The sequence below is a fragment of the Lithobates pipiens genome, unplaced genomic scaffold, assembly GCF_037356315.1.
Source record: "Lithobates pipiens isolate NorthernLeopardFrog02 unplaced genomic scaffold, aLitPip1_a1.2 Scaffold_18, whole genome shotgun sequence".
Lineage (NCBI taxonomy): Eukaryota > Metazoa > Chordata > Amphibia > Anura > Ranidae > Lithobates > Lithobates pipiens.
Window position 1 is genome coordinate 318,822,787 of NW_027507758.1, and position 26,547 is coordinate 318,849,333.

Genomic DNA, 26,547 nt, shown 5'->3' on the forward strand with positions numbered 1-26,547 from the left:
AAAAATGCATATATTTTAATCCATTTTTTGTCCTCTTAGGTGTACGTGGATCAACTTTCAACATGTGATATGGAATTCATCGCCAATACACTCTTTCCCACCTTGGGTGAAACTGTTGTTTCTAAAATGGTTGCTTTCAATAACCAGGTATATATAGCAAGCTAGTTTGGTTATTGTTTTTTCCTTTGGAAATTGGCTAATAAATACACTATTAAAACACCCTCTTCCTTGAGGTGACTTTCAGTGTACTTGTCGCTTTGTTTGTGGGTGCCCAATTAGATTTACAAAATGTAATTTACTCTAGTGTGTTTCAATAGCGCTTCGATTCATGCTTCCTCTTTTTTTTTTTTTTTTCTCTTTTTATTGGAGGATAAACTAAGATGCGATTAGATTGATAGATTTTACATGGATTTCTACATACAGCAATTAAATGCATCACACGTCGGTCCTTTTTACTCTTTTCATTGTTTAGCTATTTTATTCTAGTTTTCAGATAAGAATGGATAAGTGGAGATATATATATATATATATATATATCTATGTGTGTGTGTAAAATAACAAAATTGTTACTCAGTATTGTGTTGGACCACCTTTTGGCATCTAAGACTAGAGTTCTGCTGGGAATTGACAAATATAAGTCTTGACTGGTGAATGTTGGAATCTGATATCACTCTTCATGCAAAAATCTGGGTCACAATCCTGTGCAATGGCTTTTCTTGTGTTTCAATCTGTTGACTGCATTTATGCTGATCAATGAAACAAAGTTGAGCTAAAAATTAAAAAAATAAAGTAAAAAAAGTACTAAAATAGTCGCAGTGACAAAAAAATTAAATATAAAGAGCAAAGCAGTGTGAATCAAGTGGCTTGTATATCAACAATCCAAATGAATCCGCCACCATGTGTCATTGGTGACACTGAAGTTAGGATGTGCCCTTACCACAACCGGTTTACCCTCTAATATGGAAGGTCAAAACTGAAATAAGGTGCATCAGCTGTAGTGTGTCCTGTGAGCCTGAAATGCAAATGATGTCTGTCTCTCCAGCTGTCCATCCCACACTCAGTACGAATTACCCGGACACTCAGCAATACCCAAAAATCGAGGTCTCCAAATAATAGTGTAAAAACCCTTAGGGTATATTTATTAGAAGAGCAATGCACTCTGAGAATAATAGTTGGTGCTAAAAAGTTGCAGCACAATAATAAAAAGACTGGCGGTGACTGCTCAGTGTATCTTTTGTCACAATTGGACGACTTCTTGCCCCGGAATAAGTCCAATCTTGATGAAGCTGGTCAGGCAAGAATACACTGAGCAGTTACCGCAAGTATTTTTATTGTGCTGCAGCCTTTTGTCCATTTTTTTTTTAAGCACCAACTATTATCCTCTGAGTGCATTGCTCTTCCAATAAATATACCCTAAGGGTTTTTACACTATTTGAAGCCTGCTTTTATTTTTGGGCATTGCTGGGTGCCTGGATGATTCGTACTGAGTGAGAGATAGACATCATCTGCATGTCAGGCTCCGGGGTCACAATACAGCTGATACATCTCATTGGGATTTTGACCTTCCATAATACAGTCCATCTGTTTTGGTAAGGGCACATCCTAACTTCAGTGTTGGTGACGTTACATGGATTCGTTTGGATTGTACATAAACAAGCACTCTATTCTGAACTCCACACTGCTTTACTCTTTATATTTTTTTTTGACACTTGGACTGTTTTAGTCCAGTTTGAAAGGACTTTTTTTTGTTTTTAGAATTTTTAGCGCAATTTTGTTTCATTGTTGTGTATATAGGGAGGGGGGGGGAAATAGGATTGGCGCTATACCCTTTAAAGGTTGGAGACTAAGGTATACAATTGGCAAGAAATTTCCAGCAGGCTGGATAATAAAATAAAATAAAGTAAAATAGATGTATGTGTCAATAAGTGTCAACAATTATTGTGTCCTTTAGAGACCATAAGTGTCATAACATATCCTAAATGCATAAATCATTAAACAATTGTAACAGCATAAAATTATATAAAGTGCAAGGTGCTAGTGAATAAATTCTGGTAATTGTGACAAACCTATATAAATGAAAAGTAAAGCTTAGTATATAGAAAAAATATGTATACCAAATATATATATATAAATATAAAAATAAAAAATATAAAAAAATATAAAAAATCGGTTTATCTGTTACACGTATCAAGTCCTCACGTAGTGTAACTGATGAAAGGTACATATTACATAAGTGAAAAGATACAAAAAGGTGAAAAAATGTGGTAAAATTTTGCAGTAAAAAAAGCAAAAATGGAAATGAGAATGATAATTAAAAATATTAAAAAGTTAAAAAGTAGTAAAGAGTGTCCCTCAAAAAGGTGATTATAAATTAGTGGGGTGTCCACTGCGAGTGGAAGTGAAGGGTGGAGGAAATTTCAGTTGTTGTTCCCGGTGCTCTGTGGCTATTTTTATGCAGTTGATCACCTTTTTGAGGGACACTCTTTACTACTTTTTAACTTTTTAATATTTTTAATTATCATTCTCATTTCCATTTTTGCTTTTTTTACTGCAAAATTTTACCACATTTTTTCACCTTTTTGTATCTTTTCACTTATGTAATATGTACCTTTCATCACAGTTACACTACGTGAGGACTTGATACGTGTAACAGATAAACCGATTTTTTATATTTTTTATTTTTATATTTATATATATATATATATATATTTGGTATACATATTTTTTCTATATACTAAGCTTTACTTTTCATTTATATAGGTTTGTCACAATTACCAGAATTTATTCACTAGCACCTTGCACTTTATATAATTTTATGCTGTTACAATTGTTTAATGATTTATGCATTTAGGATATGTTATGACACTTATGGTCTCTAAAGGACACAATAATTGTTGACACTTATTGACACATACATCTATTTTACTTTATTTTATTTTATTATCCAGCCTGCTGGAAATTTCTTGCTAATTGTATACCTTAGTCTCCAACCTTTAAAGGGTATAGCGCCAATCCTATTTCCCCCCCCCTCCCTATTTCATTTTATTCCCTCCCTTACTGGGTAGGAATTTAAATAGGGGCTGCTCTTACCCAAACCACTATCCATAGCGCGACCTACAAACCCCCTTACTTTTATTGTTGTGTATATAGCTCAAATTTTTTTATTGCTGCTTTTGCCAGTTTATATACACAAGTGCAGTATTTTGTTGTTTTCCTGATCGCTTATCCTGATCAGACCAAGGTTTCCCAGAAACGGTATATGCTGTCACAACCTTTGATACTGTACCTCGTAACACTCGAAAATAGACAACTTCAGTCAGAGATGCATCGGCTAAGCGAGCACCAACAATTTGCCCTTTTTGAAACCTAGTAAGCTGACATGACTTCATATTACTAACCGTGCATGATGAAAGTGAGGCTTCCCACCTGTTAGCTAGGTGTCCCATCACAAAGCGAAGCAAAAGAATGTTACATCACTTCCGCTTTCAATGAGAAACATGTCACTTTCACACCTGCTAATTATGTAGTGTTTCTATATTTTTATCCAACCACTGTATGTGTTTTTTTCACAAATGGTAGAGAACATTAGGACAACAGAAATTGTCAAAAGGTGGCAGAATTGTTGTAGCAATAATTTTGTTTGGACCAAATCAGTTGCAGTGCCAATCTCTTTTCTAGGTTGCCCTGGAAGTAATGACTCAGAGAAAATGGGGTCAAAAAGGAGGCCCATGGGAGTTTAACTTGAGGGATCTGTTCCGTTGGTGTCAACTTATGCTGCACGATCATTCACCAGGAAGCTATAATCCATCTCAACACGTGTATTTGATCTATGGGGAACGAATGCGAACAAAAGAAGACCGGCAAATGGTTAGTCCGCACAGGAGTATGAAACCATTATTTGTTAATGTTATTAACTGGTTTTCGATTTCATTTTACTTTGCACTCTAAGTACACTGTTTTAAAATATTAGATTGTTGGATGATAAAACTTGGCTACAAAGTTAAGGAACACCAGACCCCAGTAATACTGAGAAACGAAATCAGTCTGGGAAAGGGAGAGTTGCTACTACTGAGCCAATGTGGCATGTGCTGACAAGGCACACGCTAACAAGAGGAGTTAGTTGCCCTAATTGGTCTGCTACAGCACCTTCATTGTCTGACAGACTTAGGACATGCAGTTATCACAGCTTAAAGTGATTAAATCTATTTCCCCCCCCTCTCAAAATAACACGTTATACTTGCTCTGTGTGGCAGTTTTGCACAGAGCAGCCCAGATCCCCCTCTTTTTGGGTCCCCTTTCGTCTCTCCTGGCTCCTGCCTCCTGTCGAATGCACCCATAGCAAGCAGCTTGCTTTGGGGACACCCAAGCCTAATCAAAGCTCCCTGTGTCCATTCAGACACTGAGCCCACGTTTCGGCACAGCCCCCTCTCTCTCAATTTTCTAACTGACTTTGACAGCAGTGAGAGCCAATGGCATTCTTGCTGTGCCTCAGCCAATCAGGAGGATAGTACCGGACGCCAAAGGCACTCATGGACATCACTGGAGAGAGATGGGGCTCAGGTAAGTATTAGGGAGTGCTGGGGCGACTGCTGCATACAGAAGGTTTTTTTTATCTTCATGCATGGAATGTAAAAAAAAAGACTTTAAAATCACTTTATTAATTTGACTACAGTAGAAAAAAGTGCAAGTGCTAGCCTGACTTTCAGGGTTCTGTAAATATCAGGACATGGTTGTAATCTTTCCAAGTTAGCAGGCTGATGTGGATTATCCTAAAGGCCTTTAATAATCTTATAGGATATAGTGTGTTTAGCTATTACTTTCTAATGCGCTTATTCTTTTATTTAGGTGATTTCTGTGTACAAGCGAGTGTTTGGACAGGATCATGTTCCTTACATGGGTACTCGGCAGTTTTACATTACACCTCAGATTGTGCAGGTAACCTAAAATTATACCAGCATTTGGCAAATGTAATGTTTTACGCTGACGGTATTCTACGTTTTTAGCTTTGTGGTAATAAGGGGGTTGATTTAACTTTTTAAAGTGTTTAAAGAATCTCCATTGAGGTACTTTAACCGGTTCCCGACCAGCGCACGCCGATGTACGTCGGCAGAATGGCACGGGCGGGCATATTGGCGTACAGGTACGTCCAATTGTGATGCTGCCGCCGGCGCGCTCGCGTGCTGGTAGGGTCCCCTGTGAGTCCGGTCGCAGGTCCCGCGGACTCGATCGCCGCAGCCATACCCGCAATCCTCTCACGGGTGGCTGAACGAGGAAATGCCGTTGTAAACAGCATTTCCCCGTTCTGCCTAGCAACTAGTGATGCTGATCTCTGCTCCATGTGATTGGAGCAGAGATCAGTGTTCACTAAATGAAAGCCCAGCCCCCCACAGTTAGTAACACACCCCTAGGAACACTCAACCCCTAAACTGCCACCCACTGGTTAACCCCTTCACTGCCAGTGTCATTTACACAGGAATCCCTGCATTTATATAGCAGTGATTGCTGTATAAATGACAGTGGTCCCAAAAATGTCCGATGTGTCCGCCATAATGTCGCAGTCACAATAAAAATCGCTGATCGCCGCCATTACTAGTAAAAAAAAAAAAAAAAAATTATAAAAATGCCATAAAACTATACCCTATTTTGTAAACGCTATAACTTTTGCGCAAACCAGTCAATCGCTTATTGCGTTTTTTTTTTGTTTTTTTTAACCAAAAATATGTAGAAGAATACGTATTGGCCTAAACTGAGGGAAAAAAACGTTTTTTTATATATTTTTGGGGGATATATATTATAACAAAAAGTTAAAAATAGTGCGTTTTTTTTTTCTCAATTGTCGCTCTTTTTGTTTATAGCGCAAAAAATAAAACCTGCAGGGGTGAGCAAATACCACCAAAAGAAAGCTCTATTTGTGGGAAAAAGACGTCAATTTTGTTTGGGAGCCACGTCACACGACCGCGCAATTGTCAGTTAAAGCGACGCAGTGCCGAATCGCAAAAAGTGGTCTGGTCTTTGACCAGCAAAATGGTCCGTGGCTGAAGTGGTTAATTTCACATAACCTTTCCTGTTCTAGCTGTAAATTGCCCCCTGTTACATAAACTCATTCAATTTTTGGCCATATGTTTACGTGCAAACCTTTTTCAAGCATCAGAAGACTTTGAGCTTTGTAGTTGAGCTTCAATTTTAGATGCATTTGAGATTGTTCAGAAGCCATTGACAGGTGCATTTAACCTGCAGTACACCGCCTTCTGACCTCTAATTTGATTTGCTTTAAGCCTTTTTTTTGTATTCCCATAGACATGATGGCCATTTTGCCACACATAAAGTTTGTGGACACGCGTCCTTTATAGTGCTGTTGACAACCTCTTTGATATTATTGGAATACTAGTGCCCCTTAACCACTTAAAGTGGAAGTAAACCCATCGATTTAAACAGTTAAAAAAAAAAAAAAACGCATGCTGGGAATGCTAACTGCACATCAGCTGTGCTCTCAGCCAAACTATCAAACCCTCCAATGGCTGGTGTCATAACAAATCACATGTGCAGCACCATAGCAGTTGAAGATAAAACAGAGGCAAAGATGGCAGCTTCCTTGGCTGAAAACGATAGGGGAGTTTACTTCCACTTTAAGGACCAAGCCTATTTTTTACACTTTTTTTTTTTTTGCTAGAAAACTACTTAGAACCCTCAAACATTATATATATTTTTTCAGACACCCTAGAAAATGGCGGCCGTTGCAATACTTTGTCACAATGTATTTGCACAGCTGTCTTACAAATGCAATTTTTTATTTTTTTTTGAAAAACTGCTTTTTTGAATTAAGAAATTGGTGAAGTTAGCACAATTTTTTTTCTAGATTGTGAAAGATGTTACTCTGAGTAAATTTATAGCCAACATGTCATGCTTCAAAATGGCACCCGCTCGTGGAATGGTGACAAACTTTGGTCCTTAATCTGCATATGCCACATTTAAAAATGTCTACACGTTACCAGCTTTGAGTTACAGAGGAGGCCTTTTGCTATAATTATTGCTCTCGCTCAAACGTTTGCAGCAATACCTCACATGTGGTTTGAACACGTTTACATGTTCGGGCACGACTTGCACATGCAGTCGCTTTTTTTTTTTTTTTTTTCACTGTCTCTTTAAAATAGACGTCGCGCCCAACATCCAATGGCATATGGTTGGATGGGGGCTATCGTTCCCTCACTCGACTTCCTGCCCATCATGGAAAAGCATCGGATCATCTCCTCCGCCGGTAAGCAGCGGAGGTGTCTAGGACGGGGACACAGGGGGCACCTCTGGGGGCCCACTTCTCCTGTTGCTGATCAAAGTGATCTGCAAATCCGCTGCAGAGACCACTTTTATCTTAAAGCGGACCACCTGCCGTTGAAAAATAATACCGGGGTTATGGCAGCTGCCATAACTATATTTATCGTACATCACAGGACACAGAGCCATAGTAGTTACCATATGGGTTATAGGCTATAGTGATGGACACTGGCACGCTCTAAGATGAAAAGCGCACTCCCCATTTAACTCAGCTCAGTATTTAGCTCCATTTTTTCGCCAGTGTCTAAGGTGTTGGTCACAAGTAAAGATGTGCTGAGCTCCACTGGAGCAATCCTTGCTGGGACTAGCCATGCAGCCGGATCCATTCAGTGTGTGTTTTTTCTTATTTTATTTTTTTTGTGGCTGAATTGAATGGTTACCCGGGCCTCGTATCCAAAGAAACAAGGTCTTGCCTGTAACGCTTCTGTTTTTGAGAGCTGGACCCCAGGATCCATTACTTTTTTTGGTATTGAGGCCATAAAGTTTTACTGGCGGTGGTGCTATTACAGGTGCAGGATTGTGGGTTTCCTCGAGGATCCCCAGCTCCTGAAGGTTTAATGGAACCCACCTTGAAGGGTGAAGATTTGGATCTGTTGGTTTAGCACAGAAAATTCTGTGGAGGGAAATGTAAGTGGAGTTTTAAGAAATGTAAAAGAATTTTCTTATGAATGTCTCCCTTAATTTAGTAAATGTTGTCATGGCTATGTGTCACCACTGGGGGCTATATAGAGCATAGAGCACCGCCTCATGCTTTTCAGAGAGCTCACGATGTGTCCAGGAAACTGCAGTTTTCTCTTCGGCCGGCAGTGGACCGCCAGTAAGTCTGAGGGGGGGAGTTTACCTCCCCACAGACACCCCCCTTTGCAGTTTTTCTTCCCCTCTTCTTGGGGAAGGAGCGCGTCGTAAAAAAAAAAAATGGCACGAACGGCACCCCGCTTAGCGGCTTCCAGGCCCCCTCGCCATTACTGCCTCTCTCCCTGTGATCCCATAGGATTGGAGCCCGCACGGGAAAAACTTTTTTTTCTTTCAAAAAAAAAGAGGAAAGGCTGTAGATGACGAGGAGGCGGGGCTTAGCGCGGCGTTGGCTTCCTTCAATGCCCAGCACGGGAAGGCGTTTTAAAAAAGCACCTTTTGTTGCTGTTAACTGCAGAGGGGCACAAGAGCAAAGGCATGTAAGAAGAGGTTTTTGTAAATCACAGGCATTCCTTTTGACACATTTACTACTACATCAGGCTGAGCATTAATAGCAGCAGCAGAGTTGGACTATTGCTGAAGCAGTGGATGCATTCCTTCTGGTAGTACCTTTATGCCTCGGGCTATGGTCGGAAGGGGGGTTAAAAACACCTCAAAAAAGGCTCTAGATGGACTATAGTCATACGGGAGCCTAGAACCATCTCAAAAATGCTCTCAACACTGCAGCCCCTGTGTATATTAACAAGGAGTTTTTTTTTTTTTTCTTCAACCATTTTAAGTTGGGCACAAAAAATTTGTGCTTTAATCGCATCCCAGAGTGGGACTAAGCAGGTCCCCGTCCATTGATGTCTCCCCTTCCGAAGAACCTAATATATGGACAATCTCACTGAATTGGTCCGCTCCACATTTTTACTGCCAGTAACGCAGTCAGTTGAGCATCTGTCATTGCCTCTGTAGCAAAAACCTGACTTGTCCAGTAGACAATGCTCATATGCTAAAGGATCCAACAGATAAGAAGTTGAAATTCCTTTTGAAAAACTATTTCTCGCTTTCGCTTCGCTCACAGTTGTTCAGCCTGAACTGGCAGCGATCAAAGTATTTCTGTCCTTAAAGGACCAGTTTATAGAGGTACTCAAGGTTATTCCTGACCAGCAGACCCAGGATTTGGCCGGGATATCAGAAGTGTTGCGTTTTACAGAAGACTCTATGAAAGATTCTATTCTCCAGGCCTCATGGCTCATGCTAAGGCTGGTACATGTGTGTAGAATCCTATGGTTGGAAAATTGGTCAGCCGAAGTGCTCTTGGTCAGTTTCCCATTTCATGGTGAACGGTTATTTGGAGACGATCTGGATAAGTATATCCAAAGGATTTCTAATGGGAAAAGTTTGCTTTTACCGGTTAAGAAGTTTAACAGGCATTCAAAAATTTCCACCCTTTACCTAAATACCCACCACTGCGCCTGTACAAAGCCTGCTCCCTCAATTAAAGCTGTCACTTGAAAAAATGTGAAGTGCAAATCGTATTTTACCTTTTAAAAATAAAATCAGAAAAAAGGGGAAATAGTGGCGCATAACTATAAATTATATCTAGCGCCAAAAACGTGGCAACAATTAAATGGTACGAACAACATCTGTGAGAACAACAATTGTAACACCCTGTGAAAAGTGAACCAATTAAATGTGTCACAGAACAAATAGAATTAAAATAAAATTCACAAGTGTCCAAAAATATCCTTTGACCTAATGTCTCTTCTTATTCCATCCACCACACCAAAGTGATCAGTGATTCCACTCCCTTAAGAAATGCACTCACCTACTCCCAATGCCCGCACTTTCGTATCAGGCTTAAGCGCTTATCAGCCAAACTGCAAGTAGTGAACCGTTGCTCCAGTCATCCATTGTGCAAATTCAAATAGTCCACATGTAAAATAATAAAGGTGCTCCAATAGTGTAAAACCGTATGAATCAATTTATCAAAACACAAAAGCACTTCAACCTTTACACTCACATTTCACAGTTCAAAAGCCAGCAAAAATGGATATCAAAGTCACAGCAAGCCTCACTTCTGAACAGCACAAACTTTGGACTATGGCCACAGCGGACCCGAGGTGTGCGAGCTTGTAAACGTTGTTCTCACCCTCTCCTCTCCTTGCTTCACAGCCACGCCCCCGACGTTTCGTCATACACTTTCTCATGACCCACAAAACACTAAAGCCTCCTTATGAAGGAGTGCCCCTGCTCGCTCGAGAGGGGGGGGGGGGGCGCTTCTACCGTTTTCAAGGCTCTGGCAGGAACAATGTCAAGACAGATGGGTAGCTTCCTCAATTTCTCTCGGTTAGAAACTAGAGTTCCGGGAGTTCCGGTCTCCTCATTTGCTCAGGTCAAGCGTTCCCAGAGATCCAGTGAAAAAAGTCTTTCCAGCTTTGGATCATCTCTTGTCTCAAAGAGTGATATCGGTGGTCCCCTTGGAAGAGCAAAGATTAGGGTTTTAGTCAAACCTTTTTATGGTTCCAAAACCAAATGGGGATGTCAGACCCATTTAAGATCTCAAAGATCTAAACCAGTTTTTGAATATCCGTTCTTTTCACATGGAGTCAAATCCAATCAGTAGTCTCCATCCTACAAGGGGGAGAATTTCTGGCATCAATCGACATCAAGGATGCTTATCTCCACGTGCCGCTTTTCCCCACTCACTAGAAATTTCTACGCTTCGAGGTAGAAAATCTTCATTTTCCGTTTGTAGCTCTGCTGTTCAGTCTAGCTACTGAACCTCGAGTGTTTAGAAAGGTCCTGGCACTTCCTTTAGCCAGGCTAAGGGCCCAAGGTATAATGATACTAGCCTACTTAGATGATCTACTTTTGATAGATCAGTCAGTAGTCCTGTTAGCTACCTGGAATAACTAGGTTCGATTCTCAACCTAGAAAAATCCTCCTTAAAATCATCAAGGAGATTGCAGTACTTGGGGCTGATCATAGATACAGTTCAGAAGGTGTTTTTGCCCCAGGAAAGGATCAGTTCCATAAAGGAACTGATTCAGTTTGTCAAAACAAAGAAGTACCCTTCTATTCGATTTTCCATGAAATTATTGGGAAAGATGGTGGCTTCTTTCGAGTCCGTTCCTTATGCACAGTATCCTGTCAACTTGAAACAAGAAGGTCCAAGCTCCAGAATTCCAAATGCATTTATTCCCTGAAGTGCGTCAGAGCCTCAATTGGTTGATATCCAAGAATCTTCAAAAAAAAAATGCTTTCTACCGGTTATCTGGAAGGTGGTAACAGATGCCAGCCTCCTGGGCTGGGGAGAAGTCCTGGAAGAAGCGTCTGTCCAAGGGAAATTGTCCAAATCGGAGATGACCTTGCCCATCAATATTCTAGAGATTTGGGCAATACGCAATACGCCTGGCCCTAGAGGCCTGGATGCTCAGACTACAGAATTGTCCTGTCAGGATCCAATCCGACAATGCCACAGCAGTGGCCTATATCAATCACCAAGGGGCCACGAGAAGTTGTGTAGCCCAGAGAGAGGTGAATCATAGTCTATCTTGGGCAGAAAACAACATCCCTTGCCTATCAGCAATTTTCATTCCAGGGATGGAGAATTGGCAGGTGGACTACTTGCGTTGCCAACAATTGTTTCCACGAGACTGGCCCCTTCGCTCCCACATCTTTCTGTCAGTATGTCGAAGATGGGAAGTTCCGGACAAGATTGACAAGTTTTCGTCAAGGCCAAGGGATCCGTTGGCCTATGGAACAGATGCCTTGGTTTTTCCATGGGATCAGTTTTCACGGATTTACGCGTTCCCTCCTGTTCTGCTACTTCCACGCCTTCTTTGCAGGATCAAGCAAGAAGGGAAGGAGGTGGTTCTTGTGGCCCAGGAGATCTTGGCTTGCCGAGATTATAAAGATGGCAATAGAGGACCCTTGACCCCTACCTCAATGGCCAGACCACCTCTCGCAAAGCCTGGTATTCAATCCTACTTTACAAACACTAAATATAATGTTTTGGCTATTGAGACTCACATTCTGAAAGACCGCGGGCTGTTGGCTTCAGTAGTTTCTACTTTGGTTAATGCTAGGAAGCCGGCCTCCAGAGTCATATACTATAGAGTCTGGAAGGCATATGTTTCCTGGTGTGAATCCAGGGGTTGGCACCCCAGGAAATATGTCACAGGTAGGACCCTTGAATTCCTACAGATGGGATTAGAAATGAAGCTGTCCTTGAGTACTGTCAAAGCCCAGGTGTCGTCCTTATCAGTGTTTTTTTTTTTCAACGACCACTCGCTTCACACTCTGGTTCGTAACTTTATTCAAGGGGTAACGTGGATTAATCCTCCAGTTAGGCCACCCCTGAACCCTTGGGACTTAAATTTAGTCCTGTGTGTCGGCATTACAAAAACAGCCTTTTGGGCCAATACAAGATATTCCACCAGTCCTCTTGACAAGGAAAATAATTTTCTCGGTTGCCATATCTTCTGCAAGAAGAGTATCAGAGTTGGCTGCTCTTTCTTGTAAAGAGACTTTTTGGATTATTCATAAGGATGCGATTGTATTGCGTCCTCATCCTAATTTCCTACCGAAGGTAGTGTCAGGTTTTCTTTTAAACCAGAATATTATTCTGCCTTCATTTTTTCCAGAACCTTCATTCTGTGGAAGAGAAGTCACTACATTATCTTGATGTGGTGAGAGCGGTCAAAGTCTATCTCAAAGTGATCGTAAAACAGACATTTTGTTTGTCCTAAAAGAGGGCAGGCAGCGTCGAAATCTACTATTTCTAAATGGATTTGACAAGTGATTGTTCAAGCTTATGGTTTAAAGAGGAAAATACCTCCTTTTCATATTAAAGCGCACTCCACCAAGGCTGTTAGTGCTTCGTGGGCAGTACATCACCAAGCCTCCATGGCTCAGATCTGCAAGGCCGCAACTTGGTCTTCAGTCCATACTCCCTCCTTTCAGTTGGCATTGCTATGGGACATCCCACATAGTAACTACTGTGACTCTGTGTCCCGTGATGTATAAGAAAATAGTTATTTTAATAACCACTTACCTGTAAAATGATTTTCTTTGAAGTACATCACGGGACACAGTGGTCCCTCCCTTTTTTGGTATACTTGTGTATTGCTTGGCTCCAAAACTGAGGTACTCCCAGTAGTGGGGGGGTTATATAGGGAGTGCACTTTTTGTCTTAGGACGTGCCAGTGTCAATCACCTGAAGGTGGCCTGTAACCCACATAGTAACTACTATGGCTCTGTGTCCCGTGATGTACTTCAAAGAGAAGCAGTTTACAGGTAAGCTGTTATAAAAGTCTTATTTTAACGCCAAAGTAGTGATGTTTATCGATGGTGGGCAGTCTGTAAATGGTTAAAAACTTTACATGTGTATTTGTTGCCTAAAATTGCACTAAGCACAAGAGAATTATTTAGCGCAATGAATATCTCTGTATAATTAAATGTCAATTATTCTGACTAACTAATGGAAAGGTCTTTGGCAGAAAGAAAACTAGAAAAAGAGGAAGAGTTTATAAAAGCAGGACACACACGGAAATATACAGTTATGAGTTTATGCATGAAGAAAGACCACGTGCGTGTATATATCTAGTTTAGAACAAATTCAAAACTTATTTGCTGCTATGGCGCTAGGAACATTTTTTTCAACTTGACAGGTGCAATCATGTCTTGTCACTTTTTCGCTTGATTGGGTGTATTGTGTTTATATTTTTTAACCTTCAGGTTGGCTACTCATTTCTTGCCCGGTGCATGGAATGTCCTTCTGCTTCACAAACAAATCTGTCTCTTCTTCATCATTCTCTACAATCACTTGAAGGAGTTATGAAGTGTGTGGAGATGAACTGGATGGTTAACCTCGTGGGTCCTGCAGCTGCAGGGAAAACTAGCCTCATTCAGCTTCTGGCTCTCCTGACAGGCAACAAGTTGAAAGTTATGGCCATGAATAGTGCTATGGATACCACAGAGCTCCTTGGTGGATTTGAACAGGTACATACCTAATCTGTGGTTGTAAATATTCATATTTTGACAAGTTTTTTTTTTTAATGGTTTTTAATACAAATTTCTGTTTTAGGCGGATATAAACAGACCATGGCAGCAGCTCCTAGAGAAGATAGGAAATGCAGTCACAACCCTAGTAAGAGACGGTCTCCTTGCTACAGACATCTCTTCAGATGAGACAGAAATTTTATTGCGATCCTGGAGCCATTTGAACCTTAATCACAAGCCCAAGTCAATAGCAGAAGGTGGCAGAGGCATTACTACAGAACTATTTAACAAACTAGAGACAGTTCTGCTGCAAATCCAGAGACTGAATGGAAAACTCAACTCATTTTCAAAAGCAGGTATGAAATCCTATTCATGTGTTTACATGGTGTGGGAGAAGTTGTTTTTACACAATTTGGCAAAAACATCTTACCTTGTTGGAACAGAATTACCCTATATCTTTAACGCCAATACCCTATATCGGGAGTAGACAACCTGGGCCCTCCAGCTGTTGCAAAACCACAAGTCCCATCATGCCTCTAAGAGTAATTGTAACTGCCAAGCTTGCAATGCCTCATGGGAAATGTAGTTCCACAACAGCTGGAGGGCTCCAGGTTGCCTTCCCTTGAAGCATATTCTGTGCCCCTACCCAAGGTATTCTGTGCCCCCCACCCAGCAGACACTATTGAACTGTTTTTTTTTGTTTTTGTTTTTTGGTGTTTTTTTCACGTATGAACATGCCTTGGGTGGCCATGCATTCCTTCTTTTTTTTTTTTTTTTTTTTATCCTAATCTAGGCAAAAATTAGTGTTAAATGTTCTCCCTGATAGTCCCCTATATGTGGATGTGGGAAAAGCACCAGCAGTTAACGAAGTTAGATTATTCCAGCTTGTTGCTGGGAAACCGTAAAGCAGATTTTTCCCTTCCTTTTTTTTTTTTTTTTTTTTTTTTCTTTTTTTAAACTGACTGGGCTGTATTTGAGCTCAGTAAAAAAAACTACTGTACGGAGTTTTTCAAGCTGCCGTGTGCACTAGGCCTTATACGTTTTTTTTTTTTACCAATATACAAGGATACGGGGAACATTTACTTTATCTTCTGTTTTCTTTTGGTGTAAATGTGATAAATAAAATGCTACTGAAAAATATTATTGCATGAAATTACATGTTTTATGTTTTGGGTACCAATTTCAGAGTTTTCTGTCATTTTGGACCATTTACACTACTTTAAGGACCAACTTCTTAATTCAGTAGAGGGACAGAGCAGTGGGACCTTTGAGTGGGTGGATGGAATGCTGGTTCAAGCTCTACAGTCTGGGGACTGGTTACTTATGGATAATGTCAACTTTTGCAGGTAAGTTATTGATTATTAATTTTTTTTTTTTTTTACAGTAATGACCAATTTTGGCTATAGTTGACCAATTGCAAATTTTGAGATTTCCTTTAACACAGAAAACTTGGTGTTCCCTACATTGCCAGTGTTAACTACAAATTAAGTTAATTTTTAATCCATGTTAATTATGGATTGAAGTTCAAAGTTTTGGTGCACACTTTTCTACTAAATGCTCTTAGCAAGGGCTGTTTCACACTTTCACATTGATCAGTTCTTCAGTTTTTGACCCCATCCCCCCCGCTCTGTCCGATTCACAATAGCACAACGCACTACTTTTTTTTTTTTTTTTTTTGTCCTAGTACATCCTGGTCCTAGAGAAACCAGCACTACCTTAACACTTGGTGATGTGGCGAGTCCAATAAGTGCTGCGCGGTGGCTAGCACAAGTAGTTCCCTGCAGCCACCAAGAGTTTGGACACTGGCCCATAGAGACAATGGTGTCCTTCCTGCTGTGTGTGCCAATCCTGATTGTGAGCCCACCACTTCTGCAGCGCCTGTACTTCCCCCATTCACTGGTCAATCTGGAATTCAGTTGGAAACAGCAGATTTGACTTTCCTTGACTTTTGTTCGCTGTTTTTCATGGCAGATCTCTACAGATCTATTGTGGACCAAAGTAAATTATACGCTGGTCAATTTATCGCCGCAAATCCCCAGTTGACCCTTGCCAGAGAATGTGCCTGGAAACCTATTACGGTTCCTGAATTCAAGACCTCTCCTTATGAGCATTACTAAAATGTGTGCGTTGCGATCATATTAGTCCACGGACCCAATTCTCCATATGCCAGTGTTCTCTGCTTCCATGACCAGGACTAGATACAAGCAGATCTTGTGGTTCATGCACTTCATCGAAAATGAACTGTCCTCCCCGGGGTGACCCTGGATACAATCGGCTCCACAAAATTCGGCCCCTTGTAAACCACTTCAACAATTCGTAGCCTTGTTTATTCGCGATCAAGTTGTGTGCATTGATTTCCTGAATACATTTTCTGGCCACTTGTCTTTCAAACCGTATCTCCCCAGCCAGCGTGTTAGATATGCGGTCAAGTTGTATAAGCTTTGAGACAGGGCAACAGGCTATACATATAGTTTTATGGTTTGAAGGAAAAGACGGCACTGTAGAGCCCACCAACTGCCCAGACTACTTGGGGAGCAGCGGTAAGATTATTTATTACTTGGTGTCACCCCTTATTCGGAAAGGGGTACCACTTGTACGTAGACAATTATTACACATGCCACTTTTTTGTCCTTTTTTTTTTTTTGGATTGTGAAATTGGCGCATGTGGCACCACGCGATCTAATTGTTGGGGCTTCCTCCAACGGCTTGTATAGTGCCAACTTGATGGGAGAGAGCCTGCTTGAGATGTAATAAACTGCTTGCAGTGAAGTGGAGGGGGGACACAGAATGTTTTCGCTTTGTCCTCCATTCACGCAGATACGACAGTCAAAATTCCAATAGCAACTATTGTTGTGAAGCCCCTCTGTCCATCAATACAACCTTAAAATGGAAGGGGTGGACTTCAACGACCAGATGATGGCGACCTACTTGCTCATAGAGCCAGTCTCTGATAAAAAGGTGTTAGTATACCTATTTAAATTGGCTCTGCTGAATGCTTATGTGCTATGCAAAGCATCAGGATGAACTGGATCCGTCCTAAAATTCCAGGAAGAGATCATCACAGCCCTTCTGTTCCCAGACAGTGCTGTGCCCCAACTATCCAATTCAAATGCCATGAGCTGGCTGCATGAAAGGCACTTTCTAGAATTTCTCCGTGGTGCCCCTGCCCAAAGAGCACCCCAAAGAAGGTGCCATATCTGCAGAAAATGCAGATATAGCCTGGATACCCGCTGTTATTGTCCCTCCTGTCCTTACCAACCTGGTCTCTGCATCAGTGAATGTTTCCGTCGCTACCACAAACTAGTGGAGTATTAGCGTAGGGTACAGCACCACACAGGGTCTTGAAACATGAGATGGCCCTCACATTTTGAGAGACCCTAATCTGGAACGTTTACAGTTAAACATGCAAAAAAATAAATTAAAAAAATAATAAAAAAACAAATAGTAGTCGTATTTTTCTTCTCTCTATTCCCACTCTATTGTTACTGTGTTTTATGCTTAACTGTAATTTTTTATTGTTACCATACCTGTAAAGCAAATACCATAAAACAGTATGTCCTACTGTTATACTGTAATGTTACTTTGTTTTGTTGTTAACCATTATCCGCTTTGCAGGTGCGCCAGTCAGCTGCAGCATGGAGCTGCAAGCCGTGACTCTAGGAGGTGATTTCACCACCACAGTTAAAAAAAAAAAAAAAACACGTGCCGAAGCATAGGGCAGGGTTGAACAATAGGGGTGGATCTCCCCTATGCTTCGGCATATATTTTTATATTGTGTACCCATCATTAGAAGTGGGTGGATGCAGGGCAGTTTTCTAATAGTGGGCATATCACCGATCAATCTATTTGAATGGAGACGTCTGTTGGCTTCTTTTTTAGTTTATCCCACAGGCTGCATTAAAAAAAGACCATTACAATATATGCCCAACAAGCACCAGCAACGCACTAGTTGCTGGACTTTAAGTGGTTATACCAGAATGATGCCTGCAGGTTTAGTTATTGTCTTGGTATCGTTTTTTTTCAGCCGACATTCGGTTTTCATGTAAAAGCAATTCTAGTGGTTAATTGGTCGCTAGACTGCTTTTACAAGCAGTGGGAGGGAAAGTCCACCTCCATGGATTTCTCGGAATCTCCTGTCCCACCAGGAAATCCGCGAATGCAGTCGGTTCCTGCCAGCTGATCCTAGAGCTGATTGGAGACCAGAATGGCTCCAATCAGCTCTATGGTCTAAGAAATTGGAAGCTATGAGCATTTCATGGCTTCAGTTTCGCCGTATATAAACAGCGCCATTGGGAAATTGTGTAAAGCATCTTTTCAAACCACCTTGGTGTGGTCAGATGCTTTGAGGGCTGAGGAGAGATCTAGAGTCTAATAGACCCCAAGTTTAAAAAAAAAGACTACCTGCCACTACCTATTGCCATCGTAGGGGGATGTTTACATTCCCTGTGATGACAATAAAAATGGTTAAAAAATGTAACTGTTAAAAAAAAAAAAAAAAGCAGCTCTGTGCTTGTGCACAAAGGTTGAACGCAAGCATCGGTCTTGTGTAGTATGTTAACAGCAATTGCACCATGCATGTGAGGTATCACTACAAACGTCGGATCGAGGGCAGTAATTATAGCCGTAGACCTCTGTAAATCTAAATTGGTAACTTATAAAGGCTTTTAAATATGTATGTAGCTTGTCACTGCTGCGCGGTTGTGCGTATTTTTAAAGCATGTCATGTTTGGTCTCTACGTACTCAGCATAAGATCATCTTTTATATTTTACCGAACATTTGGGCAATGTAGTGTTTTTAGTGCATTAAAATTCAAGTGACTCCCCCCCCCCCCCCCCCCCAGAAAAAAAAAATTGCGTTTAAAAAATTGCGTTTAAAAAAATCGATGTGCAAATGCTGTGTGAAAAAAATTGCAATACCCACCATTTTAACCACTTGAGGTCTGGGCTATAGCCGAATGACTGCTACAGCACAGACCTTAATTTCCAGGAGGCCGCCATAGGACGTCCTCCTCTGTGCACGTTACCTGCAGGGTGCGCGAGGAACTCCGTGTGATCACCGAGTCACTGAGCCAGTCCCGGCCCCTTACCATGTGATCAGCTGTCAGCCAATCACAGCTGATCACATGATGTAAACACCTCGGTAATCGTTTTTTTTTCTCTCCTGCTGAAAAAAAAGCCATTCACCGGCTTATGTTAAAGGGACATTGGTCCTGAAGAGGAAGCGTCACAGGCACCTCATCTGCCAATCAATACCCCCTGCTAGTGCCACCTGTTATTGCCACCTGCCAGTGCCACCTATCAATGCTCACTAGTGGTGCCCATCGCTGCCACTCATCGGTGCCCATCACTGCCACCTCATCAGCGTACATCATGAAGGAGAAAAATTACCTGTTTTCAAAATTTTATGACAAAATATAAAAAAAAAAAAAAATTATTTTATATTTGGTCTTTCAATATTTTTAACAAAAAATAAAAACCTCAGAGGTGATAAATTACCACCAAAAGAAAGCTCTATTTGTGGGGAAAATATAAATGGGTACAGTGTTGTATGACCGCAATTGTCATTCAAAGTGCATCAGTGCTGAAAGCTGTAAATTGGTCTTGACAGGAGGGGGGTTTAAGTGCCCAGTAAGCAAGTGGTTAACCACTTTCAGACCGGACCAATTTGCTGGTCAAAGACCAGACCACTTTTTGCGATTCGGCACTGCGTCGCTTTAACTGACAATTGCGCGGTCGTGCGACGTGGCTCTCAAACAAAATTAACGTCCTTTTTTTCCCACAAATAGAGCTTTCTTTTGGTGGTATTTGATCACCCCTGCGGTTTTTATTTTTTGCGCTATAAACAAAAATAGAGCGACAATTTTGAAAAAAACGCATTATTTTTTACTTTTTGTTATAATAAATATCCCCCAAAAATATATAAAAAAACATTTTTTTCCCTCAATTTAGGCCAATACGTATTCGTCTACATATTTTTGGTAAAAAAAATCGCAATAAGCGATTATTGATTGGATTGCGCAAAAGTTATAGCGTTTACAAAATAGGGATAGTTTTATAGCATTTTTATTAATAATTTTTTATTATTTTTTTTTTTTTACTAGTAATGGCGGCGATCTGCGATTTTTATTGTGACTGCGACATTGTCGGGGACCCATCGGACATTTTTGACACATTTTTGGGACCATTGTCATTTATACAGTAATCACTGCTATATAAATGCAGTGATTCCTGTGTAAATGACACTGGCAGTGAAAGGGTTAACCAGTGGGTGGCAGTGTAGGGGTTAAGTGTTCCTAGGGGAGTGTTACTAACTGTGGGGGGGGTTGGGCTTTCATTTAGTGTACACTGATCTCTGCTCCAATCACATGGAGCAGAGATCAGCGTCACTAGTTGCTAGGCAGAATGAGAAAATGTTGTTTTTACAGCATTTCCTCACTTCCGCCGCTCCGTGAGACGATCGCGGGGATGCCCGCGGCGATCGAGTCCGCGGGTCCCGCGACCGGACTCACGGGGGTCCCGACCAGCGCGGGAGCGCGCCGCCGGCGGCGCGCTCCCGATGGCACGGCGGCAACGAATATTGGACGTACATGTACGCCAATATGCCTGCCCGTGCCATGCTGTCGACGTACATCGTCGTGCGCTGGTCGGGAAGTGGTTAATCTGTAGGGCCTTTGCTTTAAAAAAATGTTTGGGTGTTCTAGCAAAATTATGTTTTATTTTATGTACACAGTGTCAGGGCTTTGTCTTCAAGTGGTTAGAGTGGGTGGCATAAGCTAATGTGCATAAAATTCCAGGACAGTTCAAACCCCCCCATAACCCCTTTTTGTAACGTAGACACCCCAAGCTATTTGCTGATAGGCATGTTGAGTTTATGGAATATTTTATATTTTTGCCCCAAGTTTCAGTAAAATTAATTTTATTTATTTTTTCTTACACAAAGTTGTTACTAAATGATATATTGCTCCCTCATGGCATGGGTATATATGGAATCACACCCCAAAATAAATTCTGCTTCTCCTGACTATGGCGATACCACATGTGAGACTTTTTGGGAGCCTAACCGCAAACAGGACCCCGGAAACCAATCACCACCTTCAGAATTTTTGAGGGCATAAAATGATTTCACTTCCTCACTACCTATCAGTTTTGGAGGCCCTGAAATGTGAAGGTAGCACAACCCGCCCAATGACCCCTATTTTTCAAGGTATTTAAGAGGCTGGTGAGCAGTTTGCAGCTCAATTTTTTTTGAAAATGAAAGAAAAGGAAAATGTGTTTTGAGAAAAAAATGTTTTTTTTAACTTTGTGACAAAAAGCAAGATTTGCAAAATACTCAATATGCCTCTCAGAAACTGCTCTGACATTTTAGCCCAAGATATGTGGCTGAATATGTTTTGGCCTAAATGTATGACTAAAATTGAGTTTATTAGCTTTTTTTTTTTTTTTAATCATGAAAAGTAGGAAATATAATTTCTTTCACAATTTTCAGGCTTTTTTTTTTTTAGTTTATGCCGCAAAAAATAAAATCACAGGGGATCAAATACCACCAAAAGAAAGCTTTATTTGTTGGAAAAAAAGAGGAGAATATTTTGTTTGGGTACAGAATTGCATGACTGCGCAATTACCAGTTAAAGCAGCGCAGTGCCAAATTGCTAAAAATGCTCTGATCATTAAGGGGACAAATCCTTTCCGGTCCTTAAAGCGGTTGTATACCCTTATTTTTAAAATAAGGCTTACCTGTAGGTAAAATTATCTCCTAAGCCTGGAGGTTTTAGGCGATATTCACTTTGCGTGCAGCCGCTGACATTAGCGGCCCATGTGCTTTGAATGCCCGACTGAAGGTCCGGCAGAAGGTCGAGATGCCGGACCTTGCCAGGAAGAAGACTCCCACGCATTTGTGCCACTCACAGCGCCGGAGCCGCAAAGGGCAAAATGTTAGCTCCCTTGGCGTAGACCGGGCTGTGATGAGGTGACCTTGTTGCAGTGTATACTAGCTCATTATGCCTTTTGACTTTACAGGGTTTTTTTTTTCTTTTCTTTTTGACATGTGCAAGTATACAAATGGTTTAAGTGGTTAAATTAAATTTTATGCTTTTGTTGATGACTGACATGGTACAATTACAATACTCTGCTGCCTAAAGTGGTTGTAAATCTCTGAAATTAGATGTGAACAAAGCAGAGCCTTCTATATTGTTTGCCTCAATCCGAAGCACTCAGTCATTTCAGTCTGCTGCCTTGTCTGCCTCTCTGTCAGCATGAATCACTTCTGACAGTTTCTCCGACACCAAGATATAAAAAGGTGATGAGGTAAGCGCTCCAGCACACACAGCCTGTGAGGAGTCATATGCTCAATTATACATCATTCCTGTGTGATGGGAATTGTGGCTCTTACCTCTAGTCAGTTCTCAAAGCTCTGGTAGAGTGTGTAACTTGAGCTCCCCACCTCCTGCTTTGTGGGTCTGTAAAAAAAAAAAAAAATCCTCTTTATCTTTGAGTTTTGCAATGCTGTGGAGGACAAATGGCTCCAGATAAACAAGTACAACCTATGTAGGATTTGTTGCTTCTCTGTGTATTACCCGAGGCTATTCACTTCCCTTGGTGTATTGAAGAGTTTACAACCACTTTAGGTATGAACTCCAGGCAGTCGTAAGACAAAATACTGCAGCTCAGTATTCAGTTTGAATGAAAACAAACTCACAGATCCCTGCATCTGCACAAGTGATGTGGTTGCAGAGATCTCCTTCGCTGCGCTATTGTATTCTTAAAAGCAGGGATTCCCCTCTTTATCAACCAGCTTCTGTTGAAGGGTCCTCCTCGAAAATCAGCATTCAATTAGTGCTTGCAGCCAATTCTTACATCACTGATCAGTGTATTCTGATGCGGGCAGGGGCAATTCCCTGTTGTCAGAATACAATAAAGCAGCAGGGGAGATTCTTGCATTCACATCGCTTGCGAGGATCTGAGAGGTCTTTCTTTTTTTATTATTTCAAACTACTAGTTTAAACAAAAAAAAGAAATGCTGCATGTATACCCTGCTTTAATCTCCGAATTGGATATGCTGAAATACAAATCCTTTGACCGGTAATACAGCTTCCCTTTGTCAATTAGATCTGTGTTATTAGCGTTTGCCTGGAGTTCAGCTTTAAAGGGAACATATCAGGATCAAAATTAAGAGGCTGACATTGTAGTATTTTTAAAAGTGCATACTCTGAGGCTGGCAACCAGAAGGAGCTTGAACCTGATACCATTGCACAGATGGTCTCATCTGCTATTATAGAACTGCAGATTCAGTGTAAAATAGTTTAGCTTTACCATAGATAAAGTTTGCTCTAAATTTGTAAATATTGCTTTCATTTTATTTTACAGCTCCTCTGTACTGGATCGCCTTAATGCGCTATTGGAGCCTGGAGGTGTTCTCACTGTTAGTGAGAGGGGAGTCATTGATGGAAGCACTCCAACTATAACACCACACCCAAACTTTAGGTATGTGTATTGTATTAAAATTACCTTTATAATGAAAGAAACGTCATCCTAATTGTGTTGGACTCACTTGCTTTCATTGTTTGTTTTGCAGGCTGTTTTTCTCAATGGATCCTTCCCATGGGGAAATCTCCAGAGCTATGAGGAATCGGGGTATTGAAGTTTTTCTTTCTGGAGATGATGGAGTGGTGTTTGATTCTTTTGACATCAAGAATTTATTACATGATTTTGGCATTATTGGAGACCACATATGCAATGTTTTGATAGCAGTGCATGCGGACATCAAGGAAACTGTAGTTGGTAAGGAGCACAAATCATGTAATTTCTGTTTACTACTATATTTCATCTCATATCTTCTTACTTGTCATCACACTTGATACTAGAGTCTCTGGCTGCTGCCTTTGTTAGAGGACTAGAAAAAACATGAAATATCATTTTATTTGAATGTGTTATATGTAACTTTGCTAATAACCCTCAGAAATGTGGCCATTGACGTAAGCTCTATTTGAAGTGTAGTCAGAGAAATTGGTTATCAGAAGTGAGATCTTCATATTTTTTCGGTCTCAACTGCTACTTTATCCAAGCAAAAAAAAGTTTGCCCACTTACAAAGAAATTAAGGGTCTATAATGTTTTATAGGTGTATTTTAAATAATAGAGACAAATTATCAACCAAAATACACAATACAAATGTTATAAGTTGAGTTGCAGTTCAGTGAGTAAAATAAGTTTTTGATCCCCAAGCAAAACATGACTTCGTACTTAGTGGAGAAACCCTTCTTGGCATGCACAAAGGTAAGACATTTCTTGTAGTTACCAGGTTTACACACCTCGGGTGGGGTTTTGATCCACTCTTCTTTACAGATCTCCTCTAAATCCTTAAAGTGGTTGTAAAGGCAGAAGGGTTTCTATCTTAATGCATTCTATGTGTGCAGCAGCCCCTCTAATGCTCACCTAAGTCCATCTCAATCCAGCCATATTGCACAAGAGGCTCGGCTGTCCAAGACTCTACCTCATATTTGGCTGACACACAGCAGCGTGTGCCATTGGCACTCGCTATTATTAAAACAGGGTAAGGAGATGAAGGGGGCATGGCCGGGCAGCAGCTCTGTGGGCTGCTCAGTGCAAAATCACTGCAGAGAGCAGGTAAGTAGAACATATTTGTTATTTTTAAGCAAAAAACAACAAGCCTTTAGTATCACAAGGTTTCTTGGCTGTCGCTTAGCGACTTGAAGTTTCAGCTCCCTCCATACATTTTCTATAGGATTAGGGTCTGAAGACTGGCTAGGTCATTCCATGACCTTAATGTGCTTCTTGGGCCACTGTTTTGTTTCCTCGGTATGTTTTGGGTCATTGTTATGATGGAAGATCCAACCACTACCTATCTTCAGTTATCTGTCTGAAGGATAGAGGTTCTTATCCAAGATTTTACAATACATGGCCCCGTCCATTGGCCCTTCAATATGGCTAAGTCAGCCTGTTTAGCAGAGAAACCATCCCAAAGCATGATGTTACCACCTCTGTGCGTGACTGTAGGGATGGTGTACTTAGGGTCTTAGTCAACGTTCTTATTCCTCCAAACCCGATGAGTTGAGTTAAAGTACAACTATAGGCAAAATGTTTTCTTTTTTTTTTTTTTTTTTTTTTTAATCTTGGATAGAGTTAAGAGTTATAACCACTGTCAAATTTTTTATTTTTTTTTGTCATCCATGTCCAATTGTGGAGATTTCCCTTCACGTCATGTCCCATAGTCAAACAGGAAGTGGTGGAGAAATCCATGCAAATTTAGGGAATTCCTTGGAGACCCCCAGGTCACCAAAACTAGTATCCCCATTGGAAGATTTCCCCTCCTCTTACTATTCTGAGGTCAACCCAAAGTTTAGGATTTTATTTTACTTTCACTTTCAGATATCATGGTAAAAAGAACAAATAGGGTAAATCTCCTTAATGGGGTAATAGCAGTAAAACCAGACAGTGTTCTAATCTCTCTGAACTGTCCAAAACAAAGATGTTTCTCTAAGCATCTTCCAGGACAGACCATGAGACCTAGGGCTCCTGCTACCAGGTCAGGAAACACGCTAACCCCCCACCAGATAAAATGGCGGTCCTCCAGGTCCCATGTCAGTATATTAGTGTTTCCTCTGGATGGGGGGGGGTAACGTGTTTCTGGAACTGGTTCCCCTAGGTCTCATGAGCATGGCTCCTTTGGCGTTTTTGGGGTGGTATTCCTACCTTGTTTTTTGTCCCAGAGCAGCACGTCCACCATGGCAATAGGTCTGTGGCTGCTGTCCCTGCTTCTCAATGCATAGGTAATGCCAGCACCGTGGTGTATGTCAGAGCTCCGATCCGCAAGCCGCATGGCAGCAGTCGGCTGTTCTCTGCCTGTTAAACAGCATGGCTGGAGTGTTCAGGGGAAGAGAGGAAGCCACGCGCGTGAAGAAGCGGAAATTATGCGTTCCAAGCTGGCCCACAGGAAGTATCCTGCAGGGTCTCTTCCGGGGCGTGTGACGGCCTCAGCGGGCGCCAGAGACGTTTGTTTCTGTCTCTAAAAATGGAGCCAACAGAGACGCTGGGAGGCTGAGCAGAGGATGCGGACCCCACTGCAGGGGTGGGGTGGACTCCTCTGCAACACCTGCACAGGCAGAGGAAGCAGGCCCCAACACCAGCACCTCACATGTAAGCCTGAAGTATATTTTACTTGCTTGCACATCCTGGGAGTGTTCTCCCCCTTGTAACCAGTAGGGACTAGGTGAAAGGGTCATATTTCTTCTTTCATCCTGCACGGGGTGTTATGGAGTGTGCGTGACATAAAATTTATTGGGGTCATTTGTTCTCTTGCAGGCCAAGACTCTGCACAAGGCTCAAGTGCAGCCACCAAAAACGAAATGTGCAGTTTGCGGAAGAAAATTGAGCTCCTCATGGAGCAGAGCAGTTTACCACACCTGTATAGACAGCCTAGTTAAGGATGACCTGGTAGTCTCCTGTCAGAAAATGCTGACTTCTGTTAGAGATGAGCTTACATCCACATTTAGCTTGAACTCCAGTTGACAAAATTCAGG

General features: G+C 41.3%; 1 protein-coding gene across 1 annotated transcript in view; it reads left to right on the top strand.

Moving 5' to 3' along the window:
- MDN1 (midasin AAA ATPase 1) overlaps positions 1 to 26,547 on the top strand; it is a 462,551-nt gene that overhangs the window by 219,817 nt on the left and 216,187 nt on the right. Inside the window, exons 39-46 of the mRNA XM_077487249.1 lie at positions 40 to 147; positions 3,679 to 3,867; positions 4,846 to 4,935; positions 13,750 to 14,013; positions 14,099 to 14,369; positions 15,200 to 15,359; positions 23,377 to 23,493; positions 23,585 to 23,790. Coding sequence (XP_077343375.1) covers positions 40 to 147; positions 3,679 to 3,867; positions 4,846 to 4,935; positions 13,750 to 14,013; positions 14,099 to 14,369; positions 15,200 to 15,359; positions 23,377 to 23,493; positions 23,585 to 23,790 — 1,405 coding nt within the window. The remainder of the gene's footprint in view (positions 1 to 39; positions 148 to 3,678; positions 3,868 to 4,845; positions 4,936 to 13,749; positions 14,014 to 14,098; positions 14,370 to 15,199; positions 15,360 to 23,376; positions 23,494 to 23,584; positions 23,791 to 26,547) is intronic.